This window comes from Corvus moneduloides, chromosome 10 (genome assembly GCF_009650955.1).
Source record: "Corvus moneduloides isolate bCorMon1 chromosome 10, bCorMon1.pri, whole genome shotgun sequence".
Taxonomy (NCBI): Eukaryota; Metazoa; Chordata; class Aves; order Passeriformes; family Corvidae; genus Corvus; species Corvus moneduloides.
This window is the reverse complement of record NC_045485.1, coordinates 12,128,534-12,154,103: the sequence shown is the minus strand read 5'-3', so window position 1 is coordinate 12,154,103 and position 25,570 is coordinate 12,128,534. Positions and strand designations below refer to the sequence as shown.

The 25,570-nt window shown below is 38.8% G+C and overlaps 1 protein-coding gene across 2 annotated transcripts in view; it reads left to right on the top strand.

Annotated features, from left to right (window-relative positions):
• The window catches only part of SLC9A9 (solute carrier family 9 member A9), a 178,552-nt gene extending 157,743 nt beyond the window's left edge, over positions 1–20,809 (top strand). For both annotated transcript variants that reach the window (XM_032119758.1, XM_032119757.1), the window contains 2 exons: positions 18,263–18,368; positions 18,874–20,809. In XM_032119758.1, the coding sequence (XP_031975649.1) occupies positions 18,263–18,368; positions 18,874–19,095 (328 nt within the window). In that variant the 3' untranslated portion in view covers positions 19,096–20,809. The remainder of the gene's footprint in view (positions 1–18,262; positions 18,369–18,873) is intronic.
• The last annotated feature ends 4,761 nt before the right edge of the window (positions 20,810–25,570 follow it).

The following is a 25,570-nucleotide window of genomic DNA, read 5'->3' as shown; positions in this document are numbered from 1 at the left end:
GGTTCCAATTTTTGAGTTTTGCCCTTTTGATAACTTCCCAAGACTTCCTAAACACCAAAACTGTGATGTCCTAGAAGTCGTGTGACTGCTTTAGCTTATGCTATGCTTCATCAATTTAAACCAAATTTTCCATAAAGTATGTGGCACAACGTACTTATATCAAATACAAAAGAGAAGGTATGTGAAACAAGTTGCAAAAAGGATCTTTTATCTTTGTTTTATGAGTTCTCGGAAGGAGAAGATATCAATGCTTTAGTTAGGCAGAAATTAGACTTCATATTATGCTATGAATAAACAGATTAAATATTAAAACTAGCAATTTTAAAATTATTAAAATCAATCGTGCCGTTACACAGGTCCATCATGCAGATTATAAGGAAAATGGTGGGTTTAGTGTGTTGAGCTCTTCCTCAATACTTCAAAATTGCATGTTGGTTTAGTTTCTTTTCTATTACTTTATTTCCTTCTACAACTTGATAAAAACCCTTCAAAGCTTTTTTTTCCCCAGCATGATTTTCATCAAATTTTGCTCACGATGTAAAGTTACACTGTCCTCGTAAACACAACCCTTGCTAGCAAACGAAATTATTAATTATTAATGTGAGGTGTTAGTTTGAGGACAAATATCCAGATATTATGTTATTCTAACATCTCCTGGGAGCTGTGCAGGTAGAGGGGAATCAAGCCGTATCCTGAAAAACCTGGGAAAAGAGGATAAGTAGACTGGGTCAGAATCTTCCTTCACATATGATAGTGTAGCAGTAGCTTCACCTTCAAGCAATTGCTGCAGTGCAAAAGAAAAGCTGAAGAACTTGGCTGATTCCTAATCTCAGCTAACACCTCCTTCTGCCATTGCATCTCTCTCATTTCACAGGTGAAATGCACAGATTTAACCCAAGACTTGGCATGAGACTGTAGCCACTGCAGCTGGTCACAGATGGAACGCATGCAGAGGGGCAAGGAAGGAGGGAGCATGATTTGGCCATTGTGAGAAAATACCTAAGTGCCAACATCACACTATTAAGGAATTTTCAATTTCGGTCCAAATAAGACTCAGATAAGCAGCTGTGATTGACAGGAACATTAATTCAACTGTAGTCACTTTCAGGATCAGATAATATTCAGTAGCAGAAAGAAAATTGGCACATTAATGCCCAAAAGCCAAAGAGAAACTCATTTTGAGGAAATCACTCCTGCACTGCATAAAAGGGTACTGAAAGACAACAGAATGAAAACCAACCAAACCATCTTGTTTATTATTTCTTAGGGTTCGAGGTTTTACTTTTTCTAGTTTTAATTTTGATCTTTAACTGAACAACGTAAAATCATGAGTAGGCACCATTTTAATAATAAAACTCCTTTTATACTTAATACTGGGAGGTGAGGTATGATGGAGAATGTGTGTATAAACATCATGATAGAAAACTCCTGCATAATATTAATGAAAAATCATCTGCTATTTTTTTATTATTATTTCTATACTTTTTTTTTCAGAACAATAAGTAAAAAACTATAGGCTCTGCTGTGCTAGACACTGCACAAAAACCAAAGTTTTTCCACACCCTACAGGACAGCAACCTGCAAGACACATACAGACCATTCAGAGATACAGACAATTTCTTTCTATACCTCTATCAGACAGTATATTTTTTGTATAATAATATAATATCTCAAGGAACTTGAACTAGTTAAATCTTTTTTGAAGTATTTTTCTAAGAAAACTCAATGGAAGTGTGAGGGACAACACAGAGAAAATGCTGTCTGGAAAATTTAATAGGTAGATAACGTGTTAAGATGCTGACCAACAGAGGTAGAAGGACAATTCTTAACCCTGAGTGAGACATGAATGATGGGGTAAGAGTTATCTTTGAAAATTATGTCAAGCAGAAAACCCAGGGAACAAGACAAGAAAGAGTCAAAAGGAAGAAGAAACAAAAAGGGAGGACATACTGCGTACATGAACCCCTGGGATTTAGAATGACAAATCATCACCAAGTCTAAAATCTAGGGGATAAGTCAACAGCCCCTTAGCAGGATCTCACTCTTAATAACAGCAGCACACCAAAAGTTTTTGCTCTTCTTCTAAAGCTACAGTGTTTCAGCTCCAAAAGTTAGAAAATATATTTTCATTCAGCACGCAGTGTACACTATGGTACAAACCAGTGTTTAGCCACAAAAGCCTAATTTTCCCTTCAAAACTATTTTGCTCATGTCTAAGTGATCATTGCACATGCTACCACTTTTTCTATCCACCTTCCCATTGCAGGCTTTGCTCACCTCTCAACTCTCCATCCAAACATCAGGAGTGAGTTTAATATGACAAGTTGATGAGCCTCCTCTCCCAACCCTTTCATCTAGCTTGACAGACACCCAAATGCAAAATGCATCCAATTATGCTGTTCCTTGTCCCTTATTACTACCTCCTAACTCCTCCAAGTTCACTCTAATTTTCATGGTGTAAACACAAATGCACATGTACAACAGTTTATCTTGGCATCTCAAAGACAAAGATCATTAGGGCAGGTCCAGAACTGGAGGAGGGAGGAAAGTGAATCACAAATGTATTCCAAAACAGTCATCCTTTGGCTACTGAAAAAACATTTAAAATGGAAGTGTTTATATGAGTTCAAATAGCTTTTAGGTAGCATTACATTGCCAATAGGAAAATCCAAATAGTATTAGTACTGGTATTGTGTATTCGAATTTTCTGCCCTTTGCTAGGCCACCCCACGATGATATCGTGCACACATACACAGAGGGATCACCTGTGCCTTAACTGAAAGTCAAACCCCGCAGGTATGGACAGTGCAATATTGAGTAAACTAGAAATTACTTGGTACAGCAGAGGCACAGATACTGCCTGGGAGCTGGGACCTGCCAGTCCTCAATTCCTCAAGGATATTGCAGGGTATTTTCTGTACATTGCTGATGCTAGGAACAGAACTTGAAGTGAATGTAGCTCAGCTGGTTATGGCCAAAGATTGAATGAGTTCTCTCAGTTTCCTCAGCGACAGAACTGAGATGCAGGCAAATAAAACTACCTGACACACAGAATCTTAAAACTAGGTCTGTTCCAAGTTCCATCTCATCTTTACACAAACATAGAAGCCTGATTTAACCATCCAGACAATGTTACTGCAGCCAGAAAAGATAATCTGCTGTCATCTTTTCTTTCAGGATAAGAAGTCTTTTGCTTGCCTCTCAATATGATGTTTTAAGAGTTTCTTTGTCAAAATTGTGAGGTCAAAAGAGTGCTCTGCTATTAAACCTTTCTGCGTCTTAAATTCCTTTCACTTCATATGTCACAAAAAAAAAGCAGGCTCCTTTCAGTTTGCTCACCTGAGAGTTCACAGGACAATGCCTCATGCCCCAGAGTGACAGGAGAGGAAACATGCCACGTCTCAGGCCAACCTCTCATATGTCAGAGTGCTTTACTGTAAGTGACAATCAGCGTGATACTGAGAGAAACAACTAGAAATAAGAAAACCAAGGAGGGAATGATACAGAGAGGGCATAATGTATTTTATAGTAACTGATAAACACAGCAAAGGACAGCCATGCAACACCACCAAATTCAAAGTTCTCTGTTCCCACGACTTGGGCCTGAGGCACACCCCATACAGCCTCTCTTCCCTTCCTAAATGCCCTTTCTAAGCTGGCTGAACAGGAAATTAATTTCTTATCTGTCTTCAAATGCATACTATTCCCCTTTGTCTCTCTCAAATAATAATGTCCCGTGAGGTAACGTACCTTATGTGCATTACTGAAAACTACATATATATATTTGATTTGCTACTTCAACCTTGGCTAGCCAAACAGTTATCTTATCAAAGACAGATACTGGTCTAATCTGACACAATTGGCTTTTGTTTAAAACACATTGTGTTTTATCCAATTTTCCACGTAACTCCATGTCCTTGAATTACCCTTTTCCATCAAAAGTGGTTCAAAGACTTCATTTAGTACTGAGGCCAGACATACATAGCCATCCTAAATCCAAAATACTTACAAACTTCTGTCCTTGACTACTGTCCTAAGTAAGACAAAGCTGTGTTTTTCTTTAATGTGATGGTCAAATTTTTTCAACTGAAAAATCAGCTTGCAAACTGAATAAAAAAGAGCCCTTGGAAAAAATTCTGACTTTTCATTGAAGTGTCAGGCATCTAAACCCAGAAATATTTTCAACTGAGAAATCAAAGATATTTCTATTATAAATGTTAATTTAATGTCTTGCAGAAATTTAGTTCAAATCCCTCACTGATCAAACAGAGCTTTCCCGGGGTTGGATCAAGAACTACTACGAAAGAATCTGGAATAACACCCCACCATCATGCACAGATACATAAAATAATGATTTGGAAGGGCCAGACTTCCTAAATTATTTGGCATATACACCTCTAGACTGTAGACAAGAGAGCTCTTGCCTACTATCTAGATGTGTATATGCCAAAAATAGCAGAGGGAGCTGCTCCAGTGGTCCTCTGGAAAACAATTAGCTACAGAGTGAAAAATACATATTTTTAGTAATGGCGTCAATCGCTTTTCTAGATCATGGCAATGCTAATGATCCAAATGAATGAAGGGAAATTGACCCTTCAGGGTATTTCTGTAGACTGAGGAAGTACAACTAAGGAGAGGCAACCTCATTTAAATCTTTCGTGACACTGACACCCACAAATGATTGCTCACACACTAGATACCAGCTACTGCCACACTATTAAACCTTCCTGACAAAAGGCTGAACAGATTTCTGGAGACCATACCCAGTATCTCTGTGTTGGAGTTCACTTAACTCCGCAGAAGATGAGCATCCACCACTGGGAGAGAAATTGTCACAGGCAGAGGCACTGGGAAGACCCTGCCCCAGCACAGCTCCCTGCTTCACTGCTGTTCTCCTAGGTCCAGACATCCACAGTTGATCACACTCAGGTTTGCTCTGGCTCCTGGGGGAGCAGAGAGAGTGGCACTACTGGCCAGGCAGAAAGGAAGAAAAAGCAGTCCTTGTCCAGAAGAAGTAGAGACTGTGTAAAACACTAGGACAGGAACTGGATAGCACAGGAGTGAAGAAAGACACAGCATGGAAAGGGGATGGTCTCAGCTATCCAGGGCAATATATGGCCACACACAAAACTACTTACTGTAGATACTGCCTCTACCTGGTAATTTTACTGCTGTTCACCAGTGAAACATTAATCATGATGATGTTCATGGAGATTGAGTCTACTTAAACTGAGCTTTAAGTCAGCCTCTGTGACAGTACTGAAGGTATCTATTGCCAGGGACACCTATTTTGTGCAACACCTACAATAAAATAAACATTTGAGCCTCTGAAAGCTGTTTATCAATAATCATGTTCTGGCTGGGATAGTGCTTTACCTATGTACCTCACTATAGCATCTTAATAACAGTTCTGCAAAAATAGAGGAATCTTTGAACTGGTGCCAATTGCCACAAGATCTGCAATGCAATTTGGAGATTTTTTTTTCCCAGAAAAAGAGAATAGTCCACTACTGTAATTGTATTCTTATATTAGAGATAGGAGTTTAACAACAACAACAAAAAAAATACTTCAAATCTAAATACATTGCACAAGTTTTCTCAATATGCTAAATGAGTTAAGCATTGCTTTGTTGACAAACTTCAAGCCAATAATTATAACTGAGTACAAAGCAAATACAGTATTGTAACACTCATTGAAGAACTACAGGTTCACACACAAAGACAATGAAGTACTTACTCCACTGCTAGAGAACAAAGAGGAGCTTAGATGATGTGCTCCTATAGAATGCTAGCAAGATAAATGAAGCAGAGCTAAGCAACTAGGTATGGTTTAGCAAGTGTAGTCGCACAGACATAACCCAGGACAACTAGGAGCACAAAAAAAAAAAATAATTTGAAGATTGAATATTTCCTCAGATAGTAATTCAACTAATTTTGCAGAGGGAATTAGCTTGAACAAGTACTTCCATGACTTTCCTAGTGACAAATAGCTTCTAAAGATGTTAACTAATTAAATTAATAAAGCCTAAATTTTAGACTGCGCATAGTCTTTTACATTATCAAGTCTGAACTCCTGGCCGTCAGAGACACTTAATGTTTGTCTGTATTGATTTCAGAAATTTGTGCATACTAAAGAATACCAGGTGTCAAGAAGGTATCCATTCCTAATCAGAAAACACCAACTATGAAGATTTCACTACTTCCCTTAAGAGCATTTACCACTGATTAGTCGCTGTTAAAACATCTTGCATCTTTTACCACAGATTTAGTTTATTGCCTGCATTAATTTAATTTCTTGAAAATTTAAATAATTTCTAGTGAGACATAGTAGCAATTTCCAATTTTGACAAAACCAAAACATTTAATTCATTAAATCCCAATATCCACGGACAAAAGACCCTTGAACTAATTAAACTTAGAAAGTGGTACGTTTATTCAGGCACCGGTGGGCAGCATGGGAGTAGCCTCCTAAAGACATGCCAGCAAAGTACAAGGTTCTTCAATCTCTATTTATTACACAAAGTTTTACATCTTCTACATATCTATGACCCCAGCACCTCCCATCCCCCACTTCATATTAAAATAAGATCATTAGTCTTTCACACATGCGCAGTTTCTCTCTTGAATTGGGTCTGTGGTCTCGAATTGGGTCAGTGGTCCTGAAAGATGAAGTCAGGAATGTCTTCCTCACAGTGACCTTTTTACCTTCTTGCTGTTGGCAGACCTTCATGACTTCTGGGCACCACCCAAGATCTCCTACTTTTGATTAATTATTACGAAACCCAGGTGCTGTTCTTAGTTCTATTGGTTTCAATTAGTTTCAATTTGTTTTAATGACAGTTCATTTATTCTGTTTCCTCCTACAAACAAAACTTAAAACAAAATACAATGGCAAATAATACATCACTTAACCCTAGCTTAGGCATCTACTAAACATTAACTTATCTTTTGTTTGTCTACTCTATATCTTGATTAATACAAATTTCTTCTAACTCTTGGCAAAAATTTTATCCTTTTAGAACCTTGACTCAATTTGAGCCTTTGCTCTTCCCCCTTTTTGTTTTCTTTTTATTTTAAGAATTTGACTTGAACTTTCCAGGCAGCTCATTTCCTGGGACAGCACTGCAAGCTCTACATCTTTTAAGGATGTACCTTGATGCCAGCAATTTCTATACTGCAGTGTTACATAAAAATCATTAAGTACTCAAAAATAAGACTGCTACTGCTAAGATACCCAGTGCGTCTAGCAATGTGTTTTAAGTTTCCACACTTTCTACAGGTTTTTTGGGAGGCTGAAGTTTCTGGTTTGGGGTGGAGGGGGGTGGTACATTTGGGAGTTTTTGCCTTTTTTTTTATGATGCTATCATGGATTTTGATTTTAAAAATTATTAGGAGTTATCATTCTCCTAATACATAATAAGTGACCTTCAATTTGGATTATTAATTAAGAAGACAAATGCAGGTGTAGTGGGCTGTACCAGAGCAGTGGAAAGCCTTGCTAAGTCAGGTGTCTCTGGCACTGCTGCACCTCAGCTTGGCAGGAGCTTGGAGGACTCCATGACCTCAGCCACTGGTAGATATGCCAAGGAATGCCTTGCCTGGGAGTCTTAATGGTGAAGCTCTGGACAAGCACTTATTACAGCTCCCCATGAACAATTCAGCCCTTACACCACACAAAACTGACACAACCTCAGTTTGAAGCACAAATCAATGTATACTGTATATGGATTTTCACTTACTACCCCCTCACAGGACTTTTGCAGTTCACACACAGCGAGTCTCATCCACTGCTTAGCTCGTACAGAAAGCTGGAGGCACGTCAGAGCTGGAGCTGCTCAAAGCTCCTCCGCTTGGTCCCAACAAGATTTCAGTTCTTCGCTTGATCTTCTGTTCCCTGCCCTGGAGTGCTTGGGCTGTTACTGAGTTACCTCTGGCCACACCCTTGCAGAAGATCAGTTATGTATAAAACCAGGCTATCCGTGCTCCTCTCACAGGCTTAGAAGTCATTTTGGCATCTGACAGGTCCTAGCCATAAGCTTTTTGGGAAACCAAAGTGAACAAGGCAGCTAACATAAATCCTGAAAGCTGAAGCCCCAGAGAAGAAAAGACCATGTTTCACTTCCCTTCCACAGCAGACTGCAGAGCTATGTAAATGTGCTGCACTGCTCAAAACAGATCCCCTCTACAAACAACAAAATTCTGTAAGAACTCCAAGGTGTCAAGTGTCTTCAGGTGACCAAATTCCTGCTTATGTTCTCTCATGGGAAAAAGAGATCAACTGGTAGAGTTATCTAAATGTTGTCATCATCCAATCCAGCACCAAACCAATAACTTGACCATAACCTCCCAAAAAAAAAAAAAAAAAAAAAAAAAAAAAAGGTGACTAGAGTGAAATCTGAGTGGCAAGCTGTTTTGGTATCAGATCTGGATTAGGAGTTTAGCACAGGAGCTGTCAGAGATGGGAAAGAGAAAGAAAAACAGTGATCTCAAAAAATGCGTTTCTTAAGCAAATCATGTACATAGAGCTATACCTACTCATGCACAATACTGCTTGCTTTTGTATTATGAGCAGCCCATGACTAAAACCCCAATAAGTGACCTCTCCATCTCTGATAACACACAGAATGAGAAAACCTCATGCTCATTCATGCTGCACTGCATGTTTCCCCACCTCTATCACTGTCTGTATTTGTGTCGGGGGCAGCACCGGTGCATGTGGGCAGTGTACTGGCAGTAAACAGAGCAGAAAGATGCCAACCACAGAAGCCACTTGTCACGCTTGCAAAAAATCTGTCCTGCTCCCACCCACGTCCTGCCCCATGTCTCTCCAGATTTGCCCATCACAGCTCACTGTCCCCACTCACAGCTTGCCAGCATTCATAGGCTCCCAGGAAAGCCTCTCATGCCAAGACAGTTGTCCTGCTCCAGATTAGTGCAGTGACAGGAGCAGGGAGGTGAGCCATCCTGGCTGGAGATCTAGCGTTTGCTTTTCCTATTTCTGATTTATGTTTGATAAGCTGCTCTGCCAATCAAAAGGCAGTTTGATCTTTTAATATGCATCCTCTGTTCTGTTATTTTAATCTGCCACTGTTCATCAACAAAGTATTCTGGTTTACCTATTCAGAATTTTAAACTAATATTTGGATAAATACCTCATATTTCTTTCTATGTTCAGTAATCTGTTTTTTTCTTAGGTATGTGCCATAATTAATTATGCTCAATTGTTCTTTGCACTAGAATTTGCATTTCTCTTAGGGAGCATTATTTTGTGAGAGTTTTCTAGCTGGTCTCTCTCTGTATTAAAATATCCTTACAACAGCAAAGATCTGGCTTGCCAGAAAGCTGCTTTCTTTAGATTACAGCAGAACCTATTCCTGGGCAATGTGTCTTCACATTCTCAACACTGAGCCCTCCACTTCTTAATGTGCTTTCTTCACAAACCTATTAGAGACTGCCAACTCCGTCCAGCTCGCTAATTGTGTCTGTAACATGGGTTACACATTGAAAAAAAGTTGCTGGAGAATCTGAACACAATCTTTGGATCAATCTGCTCACAAAAGTAGAGGTTTTCAGAGGATATATTAAACTAGACAGGCTTTGTATTAGCAAGACTTTACAAAGGCTGTCCAGCTCAGCTCAGCACAGGGAGATGTAAAGACTGCTTATTTTAAGCCAGTCCCAGCACCTCTTACGCATTACCAATCTGCCCAGAAGTACAACATGCTGCTGAGTAAAATACGCTTCTGCAAAATGCTAAACCATGTCCTGATCTTGCCACACAGCTTTTGAATCTACTTCCATATGTGGAATGAACATGGTTTCTCACAATTACACAAAAAAGCAATGCTGCATTTCTGTGACTACACTGTACGTTACGCAGTTTCTGCCAGCTTGCTCAAGGGTTTCACCCAACACGGGTCGTGTTGGTATCCTGCTTTTACGTTCTACAGGGGCAGACACATCCCTGATTACAAGTTCTGTTTGTACACTCATACTGGGACAAGAGAATAGCACTCCAGTCTATCCTCACTACTGTATCAAACAGTCTTCAAAAATTTTTTCAGAATTTTTATTTTCCTTGGAGCTACTGTTCCCTTCTGACATGACACCAATCTCCTTTTTTATGCTTTATCCCACAGTCTTCTGATAAAGGAAGAGAGATTCTATTGTCTTTATACAGATTGTCATTTCTAAAAGACATAGTGAATTATCACTTTTGTTTCTGTTTTTTTTAGTATCTTTACAAAAACAAGCAAGCATCAGAACAAGAGAGACATTGTTCCTCCAAGCCTTCTTCCGTGTTTGTAGCTCATCCTTCTACTAAATTCTGCAAGAAAAGAAGTTCTTTACAGGATTTTTTCTCATAAGGGATCATATTTTCCTTTTAAGTTGTACCTTTAAAACTGTGAGAGCATCCTTTGACTCTTGGCAATGCAGAAGCTGGAGAGTTCTCAAAAACCATCTCCACAGATCTGTGAACTCTTATAACTATTATTGTGCTGCTATATCCCATGTATTTCATTAAATATCTCATCTGACTTGCTGAAAAAATGCCAAATAATTGTTTTTCTATTTGAACATAATTTTGGTGCATTGGCTTTTGCTCTCCATCTGCATCACCAGAGGCCCATAGAAAGACTATTACTCCAGCAGTTGCTCACAAAGTTCTAAAGGCCATTTTCTTACCTTGCTTTCACTGCAGTATTTTAGTTTGAGCAGAATGATGCCCATTTGTTTGGAAACTCTTGTTCACATTACTCTCTTGTCATCATCTACTTCCACCACCCTCCTGGTCCTGAAGTTCTCCTGCTACAGGGTCAAGACACTACAACCATTGCTATCTTCCAGAACTGCCTTGGTGCAGATTCATTGTACCTGATATAATTTATTGATGAAAGGTTTCTGAAAGCCTTCATTTCATTTGAATCAGACCTCCTTTCTCCTCCTCTGTGATATTGAAGTAATTCACTTGGTCAAAAACAGTTTGTACTTACACTTCACTGCATTTTTAAGGTTTATTCTCCCTGCATCCTGCAAATGATTAGAACTGTGGTGCCACTGGTATTAAACTGTCATTAGCAAGGGGTGCAACCACTGCCAGTACTCATTCTTCACACATCTGTTTTCTGAAATACTTCTCTGCCAGATGGTGATGCCAAGGACAATCTCCTGAAACAATCTTCCACACAGAGTGCAGAAACCCCTGCTAACTTGCCTGTGCTTCTAAATTAGGTCCCTCTGCCAGCACCAGGGTTCAAGTATTTTATACAAAAGCTGCACTTCAAGTGAAGAGCTTCAAAGTGATCTCACCTGAGGCAGCTGGCAACAAAGACCTTCTAAGGCTTTGAGGGTCTATGCACAGCCAGGTCACAAGCATGTTCATCCTTTCTAATGCAATAATTTAGCTTACTCATACCAATGGTATCTCCAGTTCTGTAATCATGTTAAATGTACCAATATGCCAAAGTTCCTTCTCTGCAGGAAAAGAAACCCTATTGCCAAGATACAGGTAGAGCAGGTTTGCAATGGCCTGAGAAATTTCTATGCCTTAAAACATGCCAGGAAATCTTTTTAAGTCTTTTGAGGTCAAATTTCTTCTTATGAATCCCAAGTTCACTCAGGTTTTCACAAACTTAACAATTTTGAAGTTTTTGCTGGATTTGGTGCCATCTCTATTACACAGAAATTTATATGGTTTTTATCTTTCTTTTTCTTCTATATTTATTTAATGTAGTATTTCCTAATTATAAATATGATGCCTTTCATACACTCCTAGTTTCCTTGGTATAGAGGACATTGTGTTTGATTTCTTATATTTTGCCTTAGGAACTCTATATTCTCATGTTCTGAAGTGAGATTCATTTCACCAAGTTTTAGGTACTTAATTATTAGTTATCTAAGTCTAGTTTAGTTGTTTAGACTCGTTTACTGTCAATAAAGGGAAAGAAACTCATTCTAATCTCAATTCATTCCAATTAGTTTTATCCTGCAGTGCTGGAGTTAATGGTCTTGGGTTTGGCCATTTCTCTTTACTGATGAAAAAGTAAGACTGGCAGGTTAGATGCCTGCCAGATATCCTGCTATAAGGTGTCTGAAGATAGGGGATACCAGTGATGTCAACTTAAAATCACACACATTTTTCAAAAAAGTCACATGTGTGGCATCAACCCTGTTGGGATTAGTACAATAGTCTTGCCTCTTCATTGTGTGTGTAGCAGGCTTATGCATCTCTGGTGGTGCTGTTTAGTTGGTTGTAAGTTTTTCGGTGTTTTTCATTTGTTTGGGGTTTTGATTTTGGTGGTGGTAGTGGTTGTTTTGTTTGGGGAGGGTTGGGAGGCTGCTTTGAGGGGCAGGTAGTGTTTTTTTGTCAGATGAAGTATCATTTTCTTGTTACTATACAACTGACGGCAGGGAAGGTTTTTCTTCTACTCCTTTTCTGCCTCACATAGTCTGCATCTTCCAAACTTCTCGGTAATGTTAATTTGTCTCTTCATACATTCTTTTTGAATCTTATATGAGTATTCTTCCATCCTTTGTATGCTCTATCCTTCTATTTTCAAGAGTAGCTGCATTAGCACTCATCAATTATATAAGCAGGTTTCCATTTAGGTCTCTGACTTTTACTTACTTGGAGGTGTTATAATCAGGATATAATAGACTTCAAATAACTTGAGTAAGATGTCTTGATTTTCTGTTCTGCCTCAGGGAGCTCTCAACTAAGACTCTGGTCTGCAAATACCCCAGACATTTTACTCAGCACATATAAGAGAACAAGCCACTTCTCAGTCTGCAGCTACTTATATATAAAAAGATATGACTAAGATCAGTTCCACTAACTTCCTCCATTTTGCCCACATCTCTGCAATGCTTCCAGTTTCAAAGTTGAAAGCAGCAAATTTTTAGCCATATTCTGCAAAAAAGCCGGAGTTAATTCTTAGGGTCTGATGTTACATCTGGGTCTGGAATTTAATTCAGACAGATTTTCCGATAAAAACATATTGAACCAAATTTTATTAATACTGATTTTCATTATGCTCCCTTCTTTCAAACACGAGAAAGACAAAGAGAGAAAGAATGAATCTCAAAAAAAAAAGAGACCTGATGATTTGATTTTGCAGAGCTACAGTATTATTCCTTTTATCCTCATTGTTAAGTATTTTAAGTTACAACAGTAGCAGGACTTTTTAAAATTTTTTAAACCTCTGCTTGGAAAGATTTTAAAAAGTCACAAAGAACTAGAGCAGAATTTGCTAGTAACAGCTATAAGTTAAAATTAAAGTATAATTTATACCAGATTTAGTGATTCCTCCTCAGCTTTCTCCACAGTGCAGACTAACTTATCTTTACATGTTAAATCACCATAGATCTCACGGGCTTTTCAAACACACATCTGTTATAACAACAGTTAACTCTGACATAACCCTTGCCCAATTTTTCAACCAGTCTATATCCATCCTTTAAAAATTCCATGGTACATGAGAACATGTACAGTATCCTCTCTTGCAAGAGCCAGGAGGAGAGCTCCCTCTAAAACATCTCTCCTTCTTTGGGTCGCTTTAATCTGCTGTACGTGCCCTTTAGAGCTGGCGATGTCTCTGTGCCTCCCCAGCTCAGTCATGCACACAAGCTGTGCTCTATAGCACCCAAATAATCTCAGTCAGCTGTTAGCAGGAGTCAGCCACGTGCACAACCCAGCCAGAGAAAAGTTCCATGGTTTGACTGCTCCCACTCAAACACTACCAAACTGGAAATGTTTGCTCTTTAGGCTAACACGGAACTTATACCAAATCATCCTTTAAAAAAATAAGACACACAAACTAAACTCTAACAAAGAGCAAAACGTGAATTGTCCTTATTACAGAAAATAGATTGAAAAAATAGAAGTGACATCTTTGCTTTCGTACCCTTAAGTATATTTCTTCATAAACACAACAAAAAGTAATTTTAAAACTCGTAAATAATCTACAAATTGAGACTCCAAAATATTCACAAAAAGGACACTAGAACAAAAGGCTGTAGAATCTCAAGAAATCTCAGAAACATTGCACAAAGGATGGATATTGGGAGTGGTGACATTAACTTCTAGATACTCATACCTGCAGAAATATAGCACCTAGCAGTGGAATATCAAATGACATATGTAACAAAAGTGCATTTGTAGCAGTTTGATACAAGAAAATATGCCCTGGAAAAATTGCTCTATGTAATTTTGATAAGTATCTCAAGAATTCCTGTACTTTGGGGCTTTTAATAGTAAATACAGTGTGAGCATATTTGCCTTTGAGGAGGATGGGATTGCCTCCAGTTACAGAGCCCCCTTTAGGTGATGAGGCAAAGGCAAACCATCTTTGGGGCCAAATACAGGGCTTTACAGAGCTTCCATATGTATTTCCACCTGCGACCACATCATCTGCTTTGTTGAGGGGCTGGGTGGGGTGCTTGAGTGTGGATTTTTTTGTTGCTATTTCACTCTTACTATATTTTTCATAGCAGAGCCACAGTTGGACTAGGATTCTGCTCCTCCAACAAAAGGAAAGTGAACCTCTTAAGTCCAAGTCAAAACAGCCTCAACATTTCTGCCAGAATATCTTTCCCTATTTGAACATGCTAATGCTATTTTATCAAAAAAGATAGTGATTTTTGCTAACATCCTCAAAATTTGACAGAACATATCAATTTAACAAAGTATGGTCACAAATTTTTAACTTCTGATTTTTCATTCTAATATAAAGTGAAAACTTTTTTACATCTCAGATTTTTTCTGTCTAATGGAAAACACGAACATTCTGCAATATGGCTGCAACGGCAGCAGTGTTTCTCCTTAAATTTACCTGAGACTTCTCACTTGAAAATGCTCTTTCAGGTTACCTGTATCTTTGTGAAGAAGAAGCTGTATAGGAGGAAGATTTCCATAAGAGATTATTGTTTCAGACAATGTTAAAAAAAAAAATCACAATTCCATGGTTTGATTCCTGATAAATCTTCATGAGATTATTTTTAAATACACTGCACTTAGAGCAAACAGGACATCATATCAGTCAAACTCAGAATAGACAGAACCAGGAACAGGAAAACACATTTAGATATTGAGCCTGGTGTCAGTGAGATGGGGAGAGGAACCGTGCCTGGCAAGACTGAAACTGTCTGGGCAAGGGAATGGTCAAACAGCAGTCAGGTAAACCAGGATAAAAATCTCTGGGCATGTGAACTGAAAGTGGAAGCCTGGAGCTCAATGGGAAAATGGGTATTTGATTATAAAAGCAGGGCACAGTAATATCCCGGCACTGTGTATGGATTAAATTCCCTATACACATGCCTATACTGGCATCCTTAATCCAGTTTCCCAACTGGATGTTGCCACCTTTACAATATTAATAACGTTCTCTAACCAGGCCATTGTATGGCCAGAAACGTGCAGGTGGGCTGTTCTGCTCACGGAGGGCTGAAGTGCAAAGCAGCGTTTCCCTATCTTCTCCCTATCCCTGAACTGGGCAGGCATGAATTCGGTCCAACTGTAATTTCCAAGTTAGGTCAAGAGATTTGCACTTAGTTCCTTCCAATTTTTTAAAGCAGCCTTAGTGCAAAATCTACCTTTTTCTATTACACTATTTAAATTACATCTCCCTGGAGATGCAACCAAAGCAACTGGAGTGTGATAAGACTTCTTGCCAGCCTTAAAATGCTGTAGACCCACGTCTGATATTCTTTTGAAATGCCAGCACTGCACATGAATTTTTCTTCCTCTTTTATGCTGCCCTAAACGAGGTGATTATGTCTGTAATACTATAAAGCAACTGTGTCAACAATAAAGAGGAAACATTTATGGCATAGGTTATTAAAACAATGAAAAATAGGCCAGTGCAATTTAAGTTCCTTGAGTGGGCTGAATAATATCTAGTTAAATAAGGAACAAAGATAAATAATTTATTACAGAATCATCACAACAAGCATAAGAAAATTGCATTCACTTTAAACTGCATCTCAAGAGGCTTCAGAGCAGAAGCACGGACAATATACAGTGAATGTGTCAGAGCAAATGCAAAAGGAAGGGGATTTAGAGAACCTGTTGCAAAATGAAGTAATTGCTCAACTTCAGAATATCCACATACATAAACACCAACCAGTTAAACACACCAGACAGGAGTTTATGCTAAAAGTAGTAGTGGCTTAGAGGACTGAAGATTACTGTGGTGGCTGGGTAGATTTTCTGCTTCAGCACGCAGCCCCTGCTACTCTGTGTGGTCAAGGCTCTGTGCAAGCACAGGTAAAAACAGGACTAAATTTTACAGAGTGGGGTAAAAGCTCATTAGGAAGTTATAAGTCTGCTTACAAGTAAGGTCTAGCTCAGACATCCTCAGATTAAGAAAGGTAGGGTAATACCTTCAATTACTGATTCTGGAGGAGAATGAAAGAACAGAGCAGACAGAACTCAGTCTAATCAAATACAACTTCCATTACAAGCCTGTATTTTTCATGCTCAGTCTGACAACTCAGTTCAAACAATTCAAGTTGTTTGTAATAACAAAGCAAATATTTCCAAAGATTAAAAACCTAGAATTAGGCTTGTACTTCCATTTTTGGCCTTTTAATTAGGTTTTTCTGAAGTGCTGAAAACAGAGCAACTCTTAATTAATGGCTTTCATACTTTGCTTTTTAATAATAGCTCTTACCAGCCTGGCAGTTTGGAGGTTTCAGATAAAATTGGGAATAGAACAAAAAAGATTGTTTGGCTTGATTTTACTCTTACAGAAATGAGACAAATCTAGACTTGCCCTATACAATTTGATGTCATGAGATTCCCACCTTGATCAGGGTTCTGATAAGAATTTATATTACGATGTCACCATGTTTTCTGAAGTAGACCTCAACTAATTGTTCACACTAACTCAGTATATGACCTTGGATGAAGAAGCCACCCGATCTTCTGACAGATGCAGCTTAACTTCTAAAAATAAATACAAAAAGCGCACACTAAAACACCACTATAGAACAATTTCCATGTCTGTAGTATAGGACAGAGCAAGTTATTCAGCCTTTCAATTTTTAACTGAGATCAGAAGCATATTTTACATTTCTTCAGGATAAAGAATTTGTACTTTGTGTGTAAAGCAGCGATACCATAAAGAGCCAACAATGAAAGAAAAGGAGGCACTGGTGTGGATAGGCTCAAGACCCAGTGTTCCTTCCTCAGTATTTCTACAATATTGCTGCAGAACTTGAACCACTACTCAGTGTTACATTTGTTCCTTTCTTCTTTAAGGAGGTAGGGAGAAAGATTGGGCAAGATGGTACAAGCAAGAAAGCAAGAGAAAGGAGCAGGGGAGAGAAAGTGGGATGACAAATCAGTAAAGTAAATTTTCCCTAGCAGCAAAAATAGCTGACAGATCTGCTTCCCAAAGAACACTGAAAATTACTTTGCGAGTAAAAGTAGCAGAGAAGATAAGTCAACTTGAAGGACTCATGGGAGAGCTGTTATTGACAGATACGCAGATGATGTAGTTGCTCAAGATGAGCAGGTTTTTCTTTTATCTCAATAAAGCACTTCTGGATTAAAAGATTGAAAAGACAGATATGAGACAAGAGCATAAAGCCCATTCCTAACTTACATAATTTTGTATAAAGAACCGTTGATGTAGGAAGTGTAAAAGAAAGGCACTGAATGCTGAAGATAAAGTATTACAGAGAACAACTTACACTCCCAGTGATAAAGGAACTTAATATTTGATGAAATATACTTTGTCTGTTGAAGAAATGCATTGATTTTCCAAAAGGCTGAATATGTGTTTAAGAAAATGTTCACTACTGTTCTTATATAAATTAGCTGATAGAATGGCATCTTAAATTGTCCTGTTTACTCTTCTACGCCTTGCTCCAATTGTGATTTCTTATGCAATTTGAACAGGAGACAATCTAGCATACACTTCCTGTGTTTCAGCTCCTGCTGCATTATGTATCCCATGCCATTCCCTTCAGCCGTTCTGATACCCTTTCAAGACAGGTTTTGAGTATCAAATAGTTTGGGGTTTGTTCTTTTTTTGGAGGAGTTTTCAGGTTGTTTTTTTCCTCTTACTGAAAAACATTAGACAAGACTGATGACAGTGAATGTATGCAGTAATGGAGGGGCGGTTAAGAGATAGTATTTTCTATATTTCTATACAGCTGGATTATTTTCTTGTGCTTTAAAATGAAATTTCGAAGTGTAATAGAGCAGCATGTTAATACCAGTATCTCTATGGCAAATATCCTTTAACAAACCTCACAGATATCTAAAGCCTCTCTTAACCCACACTGGGCCACCTCTCACATCAACGTTACCTGAATGGTGCAGCCCTGTTGCCAGGCTTCTGACCAGCCCCAGCGCATATGGGGTAAGTACCCAGCTTGGTTAATTGTGTTCAAGGTGTTAGCCAAAACCTACCACTTTGGATTGGACTCCTCAGTGCAGTCCCTTTTCTAAAACTTTTGACTTGTAATGCTAAGAATTACACAGTTTCTTCACTTGTGAAGATGACAACAGGGTGCATTTTCATGAACAGCCACTTAATACTATGAGCTTCAAATATGAGTGACATATTCCAAAGAATTCACCCAGGTGCTGAAAGTACTGGCTACCCATCAGCAATATTTAGGCACCAAAATGATCTAAAACATATGAAGGGTAGGTTATGTTTCTCAGCACTGCTTGAGAGCAGAACAGGGTAAGCAACTATTTGCTTTAATCAACAAGATGGTAAATGAACACCTGAGAAATTAAGCAAGTAATGAAATAAAATCAAAGCAAAATTGCACCAGAGTTGTTGTTCATTTAAGCTTTAACAAAAATCCCCCTCAAGAGACTCTCTTCCACAGATCTTTTTCTTTGTTTGAATACAGGATCAACTGAAGGATGGCGACACAGATTATATCATCAATAATGATGAATTGACTGAAAACTATGAACCATCTGCTCACATACCAGTGCCAGCACAGGACAACACAGGCTCCATCCAGGCTACAGGCAGGGAAGATATTCAGGAAGGAGACCTAGGATTGGGAGGGTACAAACTCCAGCTTCAACACACTGCATGTCAACCTCAGAAGAATTTGTTGGCATGAGCAGCGTAATGTTAATTACAAAAAAGAAGACTAAAACAAAGGAACAAAAGATCCTGTTATGTGAACAAGAGGTCAGAAAAAGTGTACTAAGCACAAAAAGCAAAGAAAATTTAGATTTCAGCAACTAAATGCCTGCTCCTCACAGGAAAGGAGTTTGCTATCATATCCATATATCTACAACCATATGCAGGTTTTATGATTGTAGCAGTTTTTAGTATAATAGCATAGGGCAGTACCAGCCCACTGTAAATCCATTACAGTCATGTTTTGTCTTGGCACTTGACTGTACTGTGCCCCTCACATGTATACAGGCCTTTGAATATTGCTTATAGTCTTCAGTAAGTTGGAAAGGAGAGAAATAGCTTCCTAACGTTCATGCTCACATGATGACAGCTCTTTTCTACCGCTGGTCCTGACAAGATCCATACATAACTACTCAGTAGCTATTACATTTGTAAGGAAGAAGCAGAAGATTCCTTTTCCAAGGAGTATGTGATCTGAAAATGCTTAAAATATGCATTGCAGCACCTCAGCCTTGATAGAAAAAGCTCCTTCATGCTCACACTATAGACTTTTCCTGACATCCAGCCAAGCATTTGCTTTCTAAATGCACCTTATAGCCTGGTCCACAGAGGGTTTCACTAGGCTGCCACAAACTGAACACTGACAGTGGGAGACATTGAAGTGTATGAAATCAGCAACAAACACCCCCCATGGCCACACTGAATGGGCACAACTGCTATTTAAAAACAGCAGTTATTCCACAAGACATTTGTCATTACAGCTTGGCAACATGCAAAGCTTAAATGGGGGGAAAGGTTTTCTTGTTTTGAAAGATCATTCTAAACTTATAGCTCGATTTAAGAACTCAAAATGTTTCTCTTTTTTTACTGTTTAAGAAGAGTTGTTTCTAATCAAATATATCTGCAAAACAGTTATATCTTCAGACTGCCTGCTCAAAGGATAAATTTGTCTCTCTGCTTATGCTGGGCACCCAATGTCACACTAGAAATGAGGTGCTGGTTAGATATGAAAAAAAGAAGAAAAAAAAACAAGAGAGAAGTATCAAAGTGTTCATTGTTCTGCATAAACACAGCAAATGGATAACCAAGTGCTCAGCCATACATACAGCTGGCTGCCATATACTATCAAGATTAGTACAGATCAGCTTTGGCATATAGCAGCTAAGCAGTGCAAAACGAGGGAGAGAGCCATGCTTCTCTTGTTAGAGCACGTGCCTTTTCTCACTGCAGAAGTTTCAACTAACTATGCATGTTCACATTTCTATTGAGAAAGTCAAAACATCAGGAGTTTTTAAGGAAGATCATTCTGAGTATACCAAGACAATGGGCAAAAAGAAATTTGGATCTAGAAGAATAAAAATCAAATTGTCCCTATTAATAGTCCTAAAGATGAATAGGTCTTAATTTCACCACAAATAAAACCTAAAATACAAATATAATCAAGTTTTAGTCATTCTTTTCCAGTGTAATTAATTTCTGGCTATATGTGACTCTAGAACAGCCATTTTAAGCATAAATTTGAACACAATGGAGTTGTATGTGCTGTTACAAAAGACCTGAAAAAAACTGGCATTTTATTTTCTCCTAAACTCTAACCAAGGAACTTCAAAGGACCTTAATCCCCACATGGTTTAAAACAAACAATATTCAGGCATGATAATAAATTCTTAGAGGAACTATTGAATTTCCAACGCCATGCTTTGCTTTGTTTCACTGCATGGGCTGGGAAAAGATGTGCAGCAGGTTACAAGGAGGGATGGAAAATGGTTAAGGAGGGAAGATTTTGTGGCCGAGACTGGGAGACAGCAGGGACAGAGGAAGGAGAAGCAGGCATGGAGACACTGGAGTGAGGAATATGTGGCAACACAGCAGGAACCTATTGGAGTAGATGCTAACACCATCCTGACTTCAGTAGCCAGTTGCTGGTTTCAGTCATTGGAAGAACTGAGGGCATGTCATCAGGCTTACTAAGCTTCTTGGGAAGCATGAATTCCAGTCCTTAGATTATACTGGAAATAAAGTGCTAGAGTATTATGAAGATGCAAAGCTGTTTTTCACAGCTGCTACATGAACTGGAAATGACAAGCTCTTCAACAGTTTTGCTCTTACATTCTACTCTGAAATGCATCCCACAGCATACTGTACAGGGGGGTACTGATTTATTTATTGTGCCTATGTCCAGGTTTCTCACATTTGTATAATGTGATAAATGGAGAGCTCTGGGGTCTGAAATTCTCTGTTTATAAAAAAAGACTGCAGGAAATACTTTTCAGTGTTCTACCACGATGCCTTAAAGGGCTACTTTACTTGGTAAAGAAAGTCATCCCTTATGACAGACAACTCATACTTCACATCTTCACAGGTTAGATTTTTATGCTAAGACTAGCAAAGTGGCTGAATCAGTGTTCCCAGCAGGAAGGGTATTTATCATCTGGGACCATGCTCAGCAACCAAAGTATCATTGGCTTTTAGGAAGATTAGTAATATGAGCTGCAAGCAAACCTGAAGCTTCTGCTAAATAGCAATAAGAGTCTCAGTTGTCCATAACACTCACCATTTCCCTATTTTAAGATACTCTTTTCATGACACACAGCTCAAGAGAGTTACAACAACATTAGAACAAATTACATATTTGTATTCAAGAAGAAATTACTGTCCACTAGTAATTCTGCATGACTGTTTAAACAGAGTAATGGATGTTTAAGAGAGGCCTTTAATGTTAATTTACAGTTCATACACTGGAGATTTAAACTACTTAATATCACACAGTGTTTGACTGAATGTGCAAGTCACTTATGACAAATGTGAAGCTATTCCTTCTATCTGACTTAATCTAATAAAACACTGCTTGGAAAATGAAATGTAATATATATTGTTAAAAATGTAGCGACTACTTATTCAGAATGAAGGCCAAAATGTGAGGCAAGGTGGAAATCTGGAATATTGCTAAACCTTTCAGGTTTCAAAAGTAATAACTGACATTTTATACAGAACTATGGAGACCATTTTGCTAAGATTGAAAGCAGTGTAATGAATCCTGGCTACACAGCAGAGCCAGTCCAAAAAGACACTGTACTAAAAAATAACAGATTACTACAATAACTTTCACAGAGAAGTGCAATATTTGGTAACCTCACTGAAAAAGGGGACCACTGCAAGTAGACACTTATGTTGCTGTGTTAAAAACTTAAACTTTTCCATAGCAGCAACATTATAGCTATCTCCAAACTGGTGAACTCCATGTACAACTTCAGCCACTAAACTAATTGTCTTGAAGCCCTGAGAGCAGTTCACACTCTTTCCACCTAGCAACTTGTTCAAGTGCCTTGCTGAGCTGAGGGTAGTCTGTTCAATCGGTCTCTCTCCTTTTTTCCTGTGTTTTGCTATCAGCCATCAAGAAATGTGAGCCCTGTAACACCCTGTACATTTGGGTACAACATAAATGCAGCAATATTCAGAAGTGTATTTTAGGTGCACCTTAGCATTAGACGTGTGCTTTTGAAATTTTTTGCTTTCACAGAGACTGAGAATTCCTAGGATACAGATATTAACTATAAACTTCAGAGGACCAAGACAACACCCTGAAAGCCACTGTAGAGATTGAAAAATGCTACTTCCAACTCACCATATTCTGTGATTCTGTGCTTCTAAAGACAAAATAGTTTTTCCCTACTTCCTTCTAGCACAGAGGAAAATAGCCTTTTTTGACATCTTAAAGCAAACCAATTCTGAGCATTTTAAATAACTTAATACAAGCAAGCTCATCTCTGGCAATATAATCCCAACAGACATGAGTTCTGCTTAGTGAACTGTAAAGGACTCATAAAAATTTTATTTTAGAAACTGTCTTTCAGAACTTGAAAGTTCTCCAGTTGATCCAAATTTTCTAAGCAAATATTAGTTTATCCCACAGCCTTGGTCCCAATACCTATCAGTTTTCAGATCATGAAATCCTATCCTTCCTTGGGCTCAGCAATTAGTTTTTGTGGTAGGCATTGCGTTCAGAAGAGTTAGATGTAACAGCTGAGCATGTTTCCTTGAATACTGGTTTCTTGGCGTTTTGGGGTTTTTGTTCTCGGTAACCTATACATTTTTTACATCATGATCACACAGAGTGCAACTTTCTGAACAGTACAAAAGAAAACTTTGCCAATATAGTAATTATCTCTCTTTTTATTCATGCCTTTCAAGTGGTTAAAAGAACAAGACAGCCTAGTGCAATGATGGGCATCAGCCAGGTGAATATCCCCTTCAACAGCCTTGTGGTGCAAGTTACACCTCCAGTCTTAAAACTGAACATCCTGGCATACGTTTAAAAAGGCAGACTAATTCTTCAAAAACCAAAACTATGTCAATCAGCTCCATGGTGCCAATATATGGCCCAGGTTTGTCTTTCCTCTATGAAAAAGGGACTTTCCTGCAGTTACCGCAAGGTATGTCAGGTGTCCATCTCCAGCTTTGGCTCTGCTCCTAACAGCTCCTTGGTACCACCAGCATTGGCCCACTATACCTACAGTGCTAGAAAAGCCACCAGCCAAGATCGTGTCATACTTCCATGGAATTCCACAGGAAAAACCCACAGCCTACATGTTTCCAATTAGGAAACTGGAATTCCAATCCTCCCAGCTTTCCCACTGTAAAAAACCACACTGGCTTCCTCCCACACCAGCCCACCCTGCCTCTGGGCAGTCTTCCCTCCACACACCAGGGGAGGCAGCGAGGGCTGCACAAGCTCTGCTGCACAATGTGCAACAAGAATGATTCTGCTTACAAATAAACTTTTTTTTCCCCACCACCAGTGTCAGAGCAGAAGCTGCATTTTCCCCAACTAATTCAGTGTTACTGGTCAACGTTATTACCCTACAAAAATCATATCCAAGGTATGGAAGAACAAATATTGTTTCAGGCCTCAGAGGATCCCAAATCTGAGCGCATCAAATTATCATCCTTCTGAGGACGCAGCAGAGCTTGAAATTCTGGTGCAGGAAGCAGTAGAGTATATCCAGGAGTGTTTTCCAGCTACTGTTCTACATCATTGTGTACCACAAAACTGTCTGCTTCTGGTGTGCTACAGCAAAAGCAGATGGTCATAGAGAAAATACAGTACTTTATTGGTACTTTATTGAATAAGGACTTGAGACTAGATGGAGCCTTACATCAAACAATCTAAACACTGAAAGAAATAATCTTATGCCATGATATTAGACATTATGCAAGCCTAGGACAAGTTATATTTAAGTGAATTGAAACAGGATAATATCCCATAAGCATAATGAGATTTCTTATTCCAGAAGTAAAGTAACTTTAGAATGCATGCCTGACTGGAAATGAAAATATAAAAGAGAAAACAACATGAATAAATGAATGATGAAGGAAGGAAAGGGGGAGCAAGGGTGGAAAGAACCAGTGCCAAAGTGATTCAAATTGAAAAATATCAGAAAGATATTCATAACAACTGCAGGCTAAAAACCAAATTAAGCAGTGTGAGAAACTAAGGGCTATCTTGAAGAGCACTCCTAAATACTTTACTGAGCCATAGATAGCCCTGACACTACTGTATTTCAAAACCTTAGGCATTCCACAGACTTAAAGGCAGGAACAGCTACCAGCTGAAAATTGATCAAATTTAAAGAAAATTAAGAAAAAGGACCAAAGCTGAAAGGCTAATCCTCCAACAGCACTGTTGAAAAGCAATAAAAGCAACACAAGCCTGATATTTGCAGAAGGGTGGAAAAATGACTGAAGATGTAAATTCTTCAGTCCTGTTATTTCATCTCTCCCTCCTTTACCAGCTACTCATTTTCATCACCCAGTTGTCTCTTACACCTTCTCTGGTTTACCTTTAAGATGAACACTTTTCCCATTCCTTGGGCTAACAAAATTATTAAGTCCTATTCTGCCTCTGCATGATATCCACACCCAGCACAATTCTAAATAGTTCTTCAAAAAGAAATTAATATGATGCAAGATTGCATGAACTACATAACTTCTACCTCAAGTGGTGATCATGCTCAAAATCAGGGGGTCAAACACATTGCAATATCCTTTAGGCACTTCTCTATCACTACAGATGCTAAGAGCCAGAGCTTATGTATTTTAACTATAGGAACCAAGAGGAGGAAAAACCCTTAAGAAAAGCTGCAGAACCATTCTCAGTGAGGCTGACACGAGGTTTTCAGTGACAGGCAGCAACACCATATGAGCACTCTGTCTGCCTGGTTTTATCTCACAGTGAGGATGGGCCTTCAACAGCTTGGGCACACAGGATTGCATCCAGTCTGGGGAGAGGCCGGCACACAGGCAAGCACCAATACACACCCTAAATCCAAACTCTCTGTTTTCACCCTTTGCACATATTCCCACAGGCTGGGGCAGCTCCAGGAGGGAAAGCTCCCTCACCCATGGGAGAGCTCACATTTAACTGCAGCAGATCAAGAGGGGTTTTCAGCTGG